Source organism: Nannospalax galili, unplaced genomic scaffold (assembly GCF_000622305.1).
Source record: "Nannospalax galili isolate Female #2095 unplaced genomic scaffold, S.galili_v1.0 scaffold318, whole genome shotgun sequence".
Lineage (NCBI taxonomy): Eukaryota > Metazoa > Chordata > Mammalia > Rodentia > Spalacidae > Nannospalax > Nannospalax galili.
The window spans coordinates 2,272,318-2,285,410 of NW_008341889.1; the positions used below are offsets into that span (position 1 = coordinate 2,272,318).

General features: G+C 36.0%; 1 protein-coding gene across 1 annotated transcript in view; it reads right to left on the minus strand.

Annotated features, from left to right (window-relative positions):
* The window catches only part of Gabra2 (gamma-aminobutyric acid type A receptor alpha2 subunit), a gene marked incomplete at its 5' end in the record, with an annotated part of 135,404 nt that overhangs the window by 15,687 nt on the left and 106,624 nt on the right, over nucleotides 1-13,093 (minus strand). The window contains 1 exon segment of the mRNA XM_008837691.1: nucleotides 1,001-1,203. Coding sequence (XP_008835913.1) covers nucleotides 1,001-1,203 — 203 coding nt within the window.

The following is a 13,093-nucleotide window of genomic DNA, read 5'->3' on the forward strand; positions in this document are numbered from 1 at the left end:
GCAACATTGCATAGAAATTAAATTTATAAATAGACATATATGTTCAAATAGCTAAACAAAATCAAACCACAGTAAAGGTGTTCTTCAAAATTTAATGGAAAAAGCATTCAAATAATATAGTGTTCAAAGAAGCCTGCAAAATAGAAGATTCTACCACTTCTAAAATTATTTTGTAGTATATAAAATTATAGTATATCCAAAGCCTGATTTTAAGGCAACTGTTAATTTATGAAATTAGAAAGGAATCAACTGCTGTATCAATGTCCAAACAACCCACTAGCTTCAGTACTCAAAACATAAAAATATGTATCAATAATCTTAAAATAAGTTAGTATTAAAAGGAAATAAGTTTTCCCATTTGTATCACATGAACAATTTTAAATTCCCAGGTGTTCCAACATCTAAGTATTTATTAAATGCAACATGGGGAAGGCAAAAATGCAGTTTTACACACTGGCAATAGAGCTATGGATGGGGGACGTGTACTTTACATTGGTGAAGCTAGGAATTCTCCAATAGGTGGAGTTGATGCCCATTCTTCTCACAAGCTCTATCACAATGTAGTGTTGGTGGTTTTAAGGATGTGGATTCAAGAGGTGGACAGGCCTGGGTTCCAGTACACTTCCTACTCAGTTCTATGAGCTAGTGCATGTGAATGGCTTTTCTAAGCCTGAAAAGCTTCTCCTGAGAAAGGTGAGTTGAGACCCTACTTACTGCAAAGACTGAAAGAGGGCATGTGTAAATCTCTAGCACAATGCCCTACATATAGAACTCTATAGGTGTTTAGTAACAGTTTTAAGAAGATCACTACTAAGAGCACTCCTAAAGGATTTCAGGCAAGAGCATGCTTTTATTATGAAAAAAAGAAAGAAAAAAAAGAAAAGAAAATTGAATAATATTCACTCAACTTCATGTGTATTGTCTTAATGCCAAATTTTAGGAACAATTCCGCTACAAGCTAAATGTGTTCGGGAATTCAGAGAATGGAGTTCCCACTTACCTTGTCATTTACTACACTCTTCCCATCCCAAGCCCATCCTCTTTTGGTGAAGTAATTAACAGTTGCAAATTCAATTAGGGCAGAGAACACAAATGCATAGCAAACAGCAATAAACCAATCCATGGCAGTTGCATAGGCCACTTTGGGAAGAGAATTGCGAGCACTGATGCTTAGTGTTGTCATTGTTAGAACAGTTGTTACTCCTGTAAAAGAAAAGACAGGAATGAGCAAAAATCAGTGCTAGGAGGACAATATGGAAAGTTATTCTTTTCTTTCTTCTTTTGCTTGAAGGTTTTTTCACTGCCATTTCTATCAACGAGAAAAAGTCAGGAAACAGTGCACAGATAATTATCTTAGTCATCATATTTCTTGAATAGTGACATAGAACTGGCTCTGAAAATGTCTCCATGTTTATTTTTTCTTATCTATTATCTCTTTTTCTATTTTTAAGTACAGATGAAATTATAGAGAGCAGTAGTATTGAAATGGGTTTAAATATGATGAAATGCAGGTACTTTAAAGTGATCAATTGCTCATCAACATTCATTTTAAAAACCTTGTCCACAGTATGTCATAATAATATTGATTTGTTCCATTTAGTTGAATCATGCTAAAGCAATAGATCAACCATCCACACCAATGATTATAACAGGACCATGATTAAGAAGTTCTTCATTCAAGTATTACTGTGTAACTATGAAATTAACTTGGGTTGCTAAGATTTGAGGAGATATAACCTCTTTCATATTACTTAGACTGTTAGAAATAAAACAAATGATTAAAAACAAAACTTTGTGAAATAGATATCCATTTAAAAAACTTTTTATTGAATTATTGTGTATTAAATTCTTACACTGTGTAAAATATATATCTTTATATTTACAGAAAAATATTCTACTAACCAATCATCAATGAAGCTTCATTTGGACCAGACAGAGTCTATTACAGAGTAGCACAACTGGTCACACACAGACATTGTCTGTAAATGGCCCAAGCCTAATTGGTACATCTACAATGCAACCTCTACATCTGTAGGACACTAATGAATATCTCAGTTCTCATTAATGAATCTCTCTCATGTGACAGAGGCACAAAGGACACAAAAGGCCAAAGCATAGAGATAAGAATACTTCAGATGTTGGTCCTTGGACACAACTCCTATATTGATTCATCCACCTGGAGCTCAGGGATTTAAGAGCCAGGAAGAAGGTGCATGACAATATGGAAATAGAGTCCTACAAGCTCCTGGGACTTTGCTCATATGTACCTACATCAATGGTGTCAGAATGTACAGGACCCATGCAAACTCAAGCAGACAAAAACCCAGCATATAACTGGGGAAATGGGCAACAGATCCTAAACTTAGCTGAAGAAATATTGGCAGCTGATTACTGCTGGATGAGGAAGAACTGATCTTAAAATGAAGGACTCTGGATAGGCTGACTATACCTCAGTAGGTGAACTTGCACTGAGGAATGTCTGGGAAAACTAACTTGATACCATAGCTCTTAACACAAGTGACAGAATGTATGCATTCCAGTGGAGGGGACTATGGGCAAGTGTCAGTGGGGAAAGGAATATAAGATGATTAAGATTGATTGAGACACCTCCATTTTTAAAGACTATGTTTTATATTTTGTCTTAAAAAATAGCTACTTTTCTTGTGCAATGCTTCTGTTAATGGTCAAGGATCTCATATTAAAAAGAAAAAAAGAAGATAGTAAGTTGGGATATGTGCCACAGTATCTGCATTCACAAAGCTACAATCAACTCAAGGTAAAAAAGGTTTATTGCAGACACAGGAGTTTCATGAGAGCAAAAGAAAGTAAATGGGTTGAGGTTGTTGCAGGGCCATATGTTTGATCACAGTACCAAAAACAGAGGTAAAGAAATGTACACTCATATTTTGGTTTGGTTTCGATTTTTGAGACAGGGCATCCTTGTAGCCCCAGCTGGCCTGGAACTATGTAGACCAGGCTGGCTTCAATCTACCTTCTTCTGACCATGGTTCTGACTATCTACTGGAGCATGGTAGGTTCGCTGAAGAGACTGTTTGCCTCTCCACAGACTCCATCAGTTGCTAAGAGGCCTTTGATTCAGAGCCTCATTCATTGGACAGCATTCAGGGATTCAATGTATACATCACTGATTTATTGACAGGTATTTCTTTTAATTGTATACTACTGAAAATGAAATTGCTTCTGAGCTTCTGGTTGAAATTGCTCATTGGTTGTATAACGGAGTGTGTATGCTTATTTTGCATCCTACAAATCTGACAAATTAATAGCTCTTATTTTTTATGTTGTTTATTACATATATTATTTATATATAAATCGCATTATACACAAATCAAATTTTACTTATTTTCTTTCACTTTGCTTGCCTTTTATTGTTCTATAATTTCCTGTTTACAAAATCATAGTCTGACAAAGGCCACAAATGGCCAAAATGTAGAGATTAAGAGTCTCCAGACTCTAGAGCTCAGGGACCATTGCAGAAGAGTGGATAGAAAGACTGTAAGAACCAGAGAGGAGGTGCATGACCATATGAAAGCAGAGTCCTACAAGCTCCTGGGACCATGCTTATATAAGTCTATGACAAAGGTGTTAGCATAGATAAGTCCCATGTAAACTCAGGCAGACCAAAACCTGGCATAGAACTGTGGCATACCCCAATCTTAGCTGAAGAAATATTATCAACTGATTACTGGTAGGTGAAGAAGAACTGATCTTCCTAAATTAAGGGACTCTAGATAGGCTGACTAGGCTTCAGTGGATGGACTTGCATCGGGGATTGTCTGGGCACACAGACTTAACATGATGGGTCTTAACACAGATGACAAAGTATATGTGTTCCAGTGCATTTTATATAGCAGATCTTAATCAAATTTAGATCCCTTCCCCTATTTGACTATTCTCTCATCAGTCCCCCTCCCACCATATTTCATGCATTCTTTCATATATGCTAAGTCCTTTCTGATCAAGCATTTGTACCCAGATGACCTTTGGTACAGTCCACTGGATTCTAGTCAGCCTTTCTATAGTTTCTACCTTAAAGAAGATCTACTCTCCCTCACCCAGCAGTAATAAGTTGCCCACAGTTCCTAGGCTAAGTGTTGGTGCCTGCTATCCATAGATTCCAGAGAAAACCCTGCCTTTGTCATATCTCTAGATAAATGAAATTCCTTACTATATGCTAAATATATATTTATATTTATAGACAAGTATACAATACACCATTCATCAACAAAGCTTCGTTTTGAAACAGATGAAGGCTATTACAGAGTTCCAAACTAGACACATACACACAGAAAATCTATGAGACACCTAGCCCTAAATGAACACATCTGTAGTGGAACCTCTACACCTAAGGCTCATGGGACACAAGGAAGAGGGAGTAGAGAGAATACTACTTTGAAAATATTTTAGTGATTGTCTTAGCATTAAAATTTATAATAATATAATTTAGATTAATATCAACTTAATATCAACAGTATATATTTTTGCTTAATACGACTCCATTCCATCTCCTTATATCATATCACAAATGATATCTTTACACTTTATGCCTGTTACATGTAAATATGCAGCTACTGCAGTGCATAGTTCACTTCAAAGTCAGATAACTAGAGATGCTAAAAATTAAGAAACACAGGCACACAATACACACACATATATGTATATAAATTGTCTTTTACGCTCACTCTGGTATCTTTATTGTTGCTTTTTATTTCTTCCTGTGGATCTGCATTATTATCTACCATCTTTCCATTTCAGCTTGGAGATAATTTTCAACAGTTCTGCTCATGACAAAACTTACTCAGATTTTTCTACCAGGTTAAGGAGATGATTAGAATAAATGTGGAACATTGTAAGTCCATTTATTTTAAATTTTAAGTACTACATTTTTGTCATTATTATAAGAATGCTACTTGATTTTTATTTAAATTTCTTAACTTTACTTTTGATGGGTTAGAATTCTTGGGTGACAGTCTTTTGACACATTAAATATGATTTCTCACTATCTGCTGGCCACCAGTGTTCCTCAAGATATTTTATTAATTAAAAAAATTTATTGTTTTAATTTTATGTGTGTGAATGTATTGCCTATTGTGTATAAGTGCACCTGTATCTTGCCTGTGGAGGTCATAAGAGGGTGTTGGATACCCTGGAACTGGAGTTATGGATGGTTGTTAGCCACGTTGTGGGTGCTGGGAACCGAACCTGGGTCTTCTCCAAGAACAGCCAGTGCTCTTAGCCATTGAAACCATCCGTTAAGGCCCTATTCACTATAATATGGCTCTCTTTTACATGAAGCATTATTTTTGCCTAAAATTCTTGGTGAGTTCATAATGATATATGTGTCTTCGGCTTCACACAGTCTGTTCATGTATCTAAGTTTCATTTTGAGTTAAATTTTGCTTTCAGCTATTGATATCTGTACTAGTTTATGGTTTCATAGTTTTTTAATATAATTTACAGTTTTTGACAATTCTTTCTTCAATGCTTTTGTTTTAACCCTCCTTTTTCCTCTCTTAATGTGATCCTAATTGTATGTACATTGTTATGGTTGACAATGCACAGTCTATTTCTTATGCTATGGTTATACTTCTGCAATCTTTTCTATTATTGCTCAGCCTCACAAATCAGGTATATGTGTGAGTTCACTGACTTTTAAAACTGAATCTACTGGTGAGCCACTCCAGAGCTTTTTAAATCTACTTGTGTTACTTTGAACTACAGACATTCTAATTGTTATTTTTCTTATAACCTTCATCTGCTTCTTGATATTATCTAAGGGAAAATTATTACTATATTTTACTTCTCTAGACATTATTTCCATTAATGCTTTAATTACATATAATACAGTTGAAGATCTTTACCAATAAGTTTAATGTCAGGCTTTCTCAGATACAGTTCTAATAAACGTGCTTTTCCTGGAACTGGATTATACTTTCAGTATTTTGCAAATGTAATACTTCTGATGAAAGACAGACATTTTTAATGTAGCAAATCAGGAGTTCAAACTCTGGTTTCTGTGCAAGATTCATCATCATCATAGCTGATACAGATGCTGCTTATTTGTTTGGCAAGGTTTTCTGCTTGTTTGGTTTGGTTTTTAACATCATCTATAGGCTTGTAATTTTTTTTTTAGTTTAAGCCATTAAAGTCTAGTTTCTTAGCTTAGTTGACATCTATTTAATGAATACACATAATTTTCCTTTAATATCTGAAAGCAAAACAGTCTATTCTTTCCAACCCGCTGTGTGTGCCGCTTATGGACATAAACTTGCTTTATCAACATTCAAAGGGGAAGCTCAGGATTCTACTCTGATGTGCACTTCCTGTTTGTGCATAGAGGAGGACATATGGCTTCTTCAGGTCTTTCCTAAGCATGTCTATGACCTTGGACATGTGTGGCCTTTCAGACTCCAAGAAATATGCCAAAATTCTGGAATTCAATAACTCATTCTCCACTCTTTTAATCTTTCTGGTTGGTTCAGTTTGCCCCAAATGTTATCCATTGCCCCAAGGAAATCTTAACAGGAAAGCATTTGCCTGAAAATGATTTTAATTAATATCCTCACTCCCAAGATTTTTATCTTTGACATCAAGTTTTAAAAAAAAGACATGATTTTTGAGGCAGTCTTCCAGGTACCCACCATATAGATTATACAATGCTTAGTCTCACTCGTGTGTATAGGTGAACATGTGTGTGTGTGTGTGTGTGTGTGTGTGTGTGTGTGTGTGTCTGTATATCTGTCTGCATATATATGCTGTATGCATGTGTGGTCACTTTATGTCCATGTTGGCACTTGTAGAGGACAGAGTATGACCTAAGATGTCTTCCTTAACCTCTCTTCATCCTATTTTTTGACACGAGTCTCTCACTGAACGTGGAATTAACCACTTGGCTAAGCTGTCTGGACAGTGAACTTTCCCCTACAATCGTCCTATCTCTGCCACCCAGCAGTGGTGTTACAGACCATGCACCACCACACCCAGCTTTTTACATGAGGACCTGTACTCAAGTCCTTGTGCTTATACAACACATTTACCCACTCATCTATCTCCCAACCCCACTCATTCTCTTTGAATAGTGTCTGTTTACATTTCTCTAGCATGAGGAATGTAAACTATTATTTCTACGGGTACCACTTAGCAAGTGAGTAAAGAGGATTCACTATATTACTTTACCTCAAAACATATTATTGGCAGCAAGATTCAACCTTTCTTTGTTTTAGGTGTTCTCAAATAAATGTATCCTACATGGCTACAATTAGGTAATTTCCAAAGTTCTGACAATGTTAAATTTCATGAATTTGTCAGATAATATTTTTTAAATGAAATGGTGTAATTTCAGAACTACATTCCATTTCTGTAGGTGCTACCTCTCCCAACATTTTGAAAAGGTGTTACACCATAATGGAGCTATTCTACTTCTAGACTGAACAAAGTCATGTGGAATACTGGTTAACAGTGGGTCTAGGTCCTCAGAGGGCCTCATTTTCAGACTACTTAAGCTTGAATCTTGATGCTACTGTTTGTTACCTTCATTATTTAAATAAGCTGCCTAACAATTTTAATCATTTTTCCCATGTAGGAAATAAATGGGCATTGTAGTTATTTCAGTGAGATATTGTGAATGTTAGATACACACGTTGTAGGAAGTCTCATGTACTATGTGTAAATGTTATGTTTTTTTTATTGAGGTTTTTATATTCCATATAATAGAACTTAATAAAATTTAGATTCCATATGCCATCTGCAGCCCCTGTAGCCCTCCCCATAAAGGATTTCATGAATTCTATCATATATGTTGTCTTATCCAGACAAGCATTTGTAACCAGATGATCCTTGGTGCACGTTCATCCACTGGAGTCTAGTCAGCCTATCAGCATCACTCACTTAAAGAAGATCTAGTTGTCCTCACCCAGCAGTAATCAGTTGCCAATAGCTCCTAGGCTAGGGTTGGGCTTGCTGCCCACTTCCCTCACTCTATGCTGGGTTTTTGTCTGATTGAATCAGCCTGGGTCTTGCACATGCTCTCACCATTGTTGTAAGTTCATATGAGTAAGTTCCTAGTGGCCTCTGTTCCCTTATGTTCATGAATGGACCATCCCTGGCTCTTAAAATATTTCTGCCCTGCCTTCAGCAATGGTCCCTGAGCCATGGGTGGGTGAGCTTTAATAAAGGAATCCTATCACCTAAGGTTTATGGACCATAGCACGACAGGGTTAGAGCAAATACTAATACATCCCTCAACTCTCACCAGCCAAGCTTCCTCATACAACAGAGTGCCATGTACACAGTGCCACCACTGGCTAAGTTCTAGAGAATAAGAGACTGCAGAGTGCATGTGCCTGGATAGGACTCCTTTATTAAATATTGTGTTTTTAATTCTTCTTTTGTATTTTAACAAAATTCTCAGTAATCCACAGTGCCAATATGACAATAGACTATGGAGTAAATAGTTCAGGAAGTCATTCATAGAAACTCTTCTGGTGGCTGGAGAGATGGCTCAGCAGTTAAGAGCACTGACTGCTCTTACAGAGGACCTGAGTTCAATTCCCAGCACCCACATGACAGCTATGAACCGTCCTTGACTCCAGTTCCAGGGGAATCCGACGCCCTCTTCTGACCTCCGCAGCACTGCACGACACAGATGCACTCACATACATGCAGGCAATATACTCATACACATAAAATAAAAATTACTAAAAAATTTTAAAAACAAGAAATTCTTCTGTAAAAGCAAAAGACTTGAAAAATTACAAAAATCACATTTAATTGTCAGGAAAATGGAAAAATTGTTATGTATACACAGTATTAATAACATGATAATATGAAAGATGTAAGTAAAGCTACAAATTGACTGGAAGTATCCCCTGATATAGTTTGGTTAAGAAACTGATGCTGCTCAAATGTAATCAGAAAATATGCACTGGAGTTTGTATGCTGATTGTGTGTGTGAGTGTGTGTGTGCATGTGTGTGTGTGTGTGTGTGTGTGTGTGCGAACTTAGTAAAAACAGTGTGACAGGACACTTAGAACAATTATTTCAGAGAAGAATGTAGTATCCCAGTCAAACGACAAAATATAAATTAAATGTGACTGATTTTTTAAATGTTACTACTTTTATGTTTAAAATAAAGAGGGAAGGGGGCTAGAGGGATGACTCAGTGGTAAAGAATGCTGACTGCTCTTGAAGAGGACCCAGGTTCAGTTCCCAGAACTGACATGGTGACTAGCAACCATTCATAACTCCAGTTCCAGGGAATCTGATATCCCCTTCTGATCTTGTGGGCACTGCATGCATGTGGCGCACTTACATATATGTAGGCAATATAATCATACATATAAAATAAAATAATAAATATTTTTTATTTTTATTTTATGTGTTTGTGTTTTGCCTGCATGTATGTTAAGTTCACCTGTGGCGTGCTATGCTCATGGAGGTCCAAAGTGGGTGTTGGATCGCCTGGAACTGGAGTCACAGACAGTTGTTAGTTGTCATGTAGATGCTCGGAATTGAACCCAGGCCCTCTGTAAGAGCAGCCAGTGCTCTTAACCACTGAGTCATATCTCCAAACCGAAAAAAAAAAAAAATTAAAGAGGGGCAAAAATGTAAAATAATCTGCAAGGTTACAATCTAAGAGGGTAATAAGTATTGGTCTATAGGAATTTCTACTGAAGGAAATTTATCAGTGTTTAGTTTGCATTCTTTTTTCCTTGAAGTGAACCAACATTTTTCTTTTTTTTTTTTTTGGTGAGAAAAAGTAATTAATTTTAAAAGGGACATTTCATGTCACTTTTCATTTCCAGTAAAGTCTGAATTCTCACAATGATTGATGAATATATTAATGTGAGCTAATTTTAAGCCAGGTGTGGTAGCGCAGGCCTGTAGTCCCAGCACTTGGGAGGCAGAGGCAGGAGGATATCTGTGAGTTCAAGGCCAGTCTGATCTACATAGTGAGTTCCAGGACATCTGGAGCTACAGGAGATCCTGCTTCAAAAAGACCAAAATAAATAAATAAATAAATAAATAAAGTATTGCAATAAGATCCAAGTTCAAACAATGGTGAACTTTAAGCTGAATTCACTTCCGAAGTCTGCCCTTGTACTTTAAAACTAGTTTGGGACCTGCTCATTCTGTATAAATTGTTGTACTATTTTATTTATGAACCGACTATGGGGTTATTTTTAAAAAATCATTTCTGAATATTTCTAATATCTATTTTTTTTCTCCTTCAATTGGTTTTTGAAGTCGACAATAGCATTGGTAACTTATCCTCTATGCGCCTTCCTTCTTCCTTTCCTCCATCATCCCCTTTTCCTTTCATTAGATGTGATTTTCATACACTGATTTTCTGTCTAATGGTTCTCATTACAATGTAAATAGAAAGCTGAACATTAGAGACACAATGCACTTCCCTGAGATCATGCAAACTTTCCATGGTCTTCCAGCAATGCATCTTGCTAAATCACCAGGCCCAATATAAATGAGGAGTCCCTTAACACTACTTCAAGAGAATCTTTCTTTTCTCCTCAACTTGCTGTGACCTCAGAAATGTGCTTCTCTAGGAGGCTTGTTTTCTTCTAGTAAAATGTAAAGGCAACTACCATAAAGTGCTTTATCATTTAAATTCTCTGCACATACGTATAATATATGAGATCACTCCCCTGGCAAAAGCAGGATCTGGCTTATACCTCTTCTATATCTTGGTTTCACTTTATGTAATAGTTCTTATTACAAAGTGTAAGTGACAAAAACCTTATATGCTTAATGACAGTTTATTCCCAGTGTCTGAGCAAATGGTCTCTACAAAGGAAAATCCTGAGTGATGAGATTAAAATATATGTACTGAAGAAAGTCAAAACAGAGAGGAGTCAACATGCAGACAGGGACCTTAGGCACTGTTGGATGTGTACATTGTCACCAGTGCCCTTGAGGAATTTCCCTTACTTCATTCTTTCCCCCTACTGTTTCCAAATTTTTAAAGTACGGATTTGAAATCATGCTATCTAATAGTGCTGTTGTTGAGGAAAAATAATTAACACCATGTGAAGCTTTGCGTCTATTTTAAAAAGATACACCACTGCTTTTGAAGAAAGAATAACGGCCTGAAAGCAAAATCAAGACATTTAAATAAAACTAGTGGAAAATGAATTCTTCCTATCATGTACGTATGTGTGTGTGTTGTATGTGTGCGTGTTTTGGGTGTGGATGTGTTTGTGTGTATAAGAGAGAGATATTGAGTTATGGAATGGAAGTTAGGAAAGAGAAGTCTCAGATATCAGACAGAAAAACTACATGGGAGAAATGTAAAATTGTTTGATACCACCTGCTGGTTAAACGCTAGAAATGGCAGAAACAAAAAATAGTTTGATAACAAAAATGCTTTCTTTCTGTCTTTTTTTCATTGTAACAGACAAAACAATAGGCAACTCTTTCCAAAATAAAATAAAATAATATTTACATTCCTGTCACAGTGTGAAAGTTTGCAATTTTAACCCATCACTACACTCAATTTCTATGATAAAATGTTTGAGACGTTTATATGTTAAGAATAATTCAGAAAAATGCATTTTTGTTGTTGCTGTAAAATCTAGTTAATTTGTAGTTCACTAATTTAAACTTTAGGAAGACACAGAAACAATTATGAATCCAGAAGAAAGTGCTATTTATGGCTGTGTAGCCACACAAATTGTTCTCCTGGGATACCTGAGTAAGTCATGGGTTTATTATATTCAAACCCATTACCTCACCCAAACCCTTGGTTTCTTAAAGTCCTTCCAGTGAAAATGTCCACAATCTAAATGATGACAATTTCTTATTCTGGACTGAAGTGCAGAGACAATATTTTGTCAATTTGGGCAATACACACGCCTTTCACTCTGACTGCACTGTTTCCTCTGTCAATCATTTCCCTCTTACAGTTTGGCAACTCATGTACCTCACTTAATGAATTATGATTCGAAACTACTGAAGTCAACTACTTTGGGTAGGCAATGTGAGCATACCAATTAGCAAAATAGCCAAGGCTCTTGTATGCTAGAGTATCCATTCTTTGAACAATTCTATATGCTTAGGTCCACTGTTACAGTCTGTCAAACCTTCCTCTCAGAGCTTCTTTGACATAGTCCTACGTATCATACCTTCCATTATATCGTGTCCTGCTCAGTTTGCCTGCTGACTTGCACAAGTGTATGCCCCAGCAAACTCTATGAATTATAGTCTTTTTCATTCAAAATATGAAAAAGTGACTAGTAGAAGGTTGAAATGCATCAGAGAGCTGTTGAATAAATAATATTTATTTTAACTACTCTCCTAGTGTTCTATATTCAATGATAATTTTCTGGTTAGGATAATTTTCAAGAAAGTCATTCACTTTCATGAAGGAAACACCACGTTGCTCTAGGCACTGTGGAGTTTATTTTTAGAGAATAAGAGCAAATCAGATAAGCTTTATAAGAAACATGAAAAAGTAAGAACACAAACATTTCCAAAGTGAGCAAGACTGATGGTGACCTGTATTAGCACACTCTATCTAGACCGGAAGGATAGGTGCAGCTAGTTTGTAGATATAAGATGGGGGAGAGTTTAAATGGTCGTCAAAGGATAAACATTAATTAGACTAGTAAATAACATGTAAAACTCAAGGACATGGGAAACACAGGCATTTAGAAAGAGTGGAAGTTGGTCAGCAAGGTGGGAGAATAGGAAATAGGTTTCAAGCAAGAAGATGACATCAGAGGATCAAGAGATTAGTCCAGACAGTTCCTCTATAGCTACAGTATTAAGTTTTGATTTTGTTTTCATTTTCATTCTCCATTTTTTCCATTGTCTTTGATTTGCTATAATTTGAATATATAAGTTGATTTTTTACTTTTTATTTTTATTTTTTTTTATTTTATTCTTTTTTTAGAAGAAGCATTTCATTACAGCTTTAACATGCTAACAGTTTCCAGAGCAAAGATACATCTCTTTCAAAAGTGGCTATAAAATTTTTAGGTTTGCTGTTCAATGAATACAGTTACACAATATTGAACTCAGTATAAGCTCTGCCTCTTACAATCTTTCTGCCCCTTCT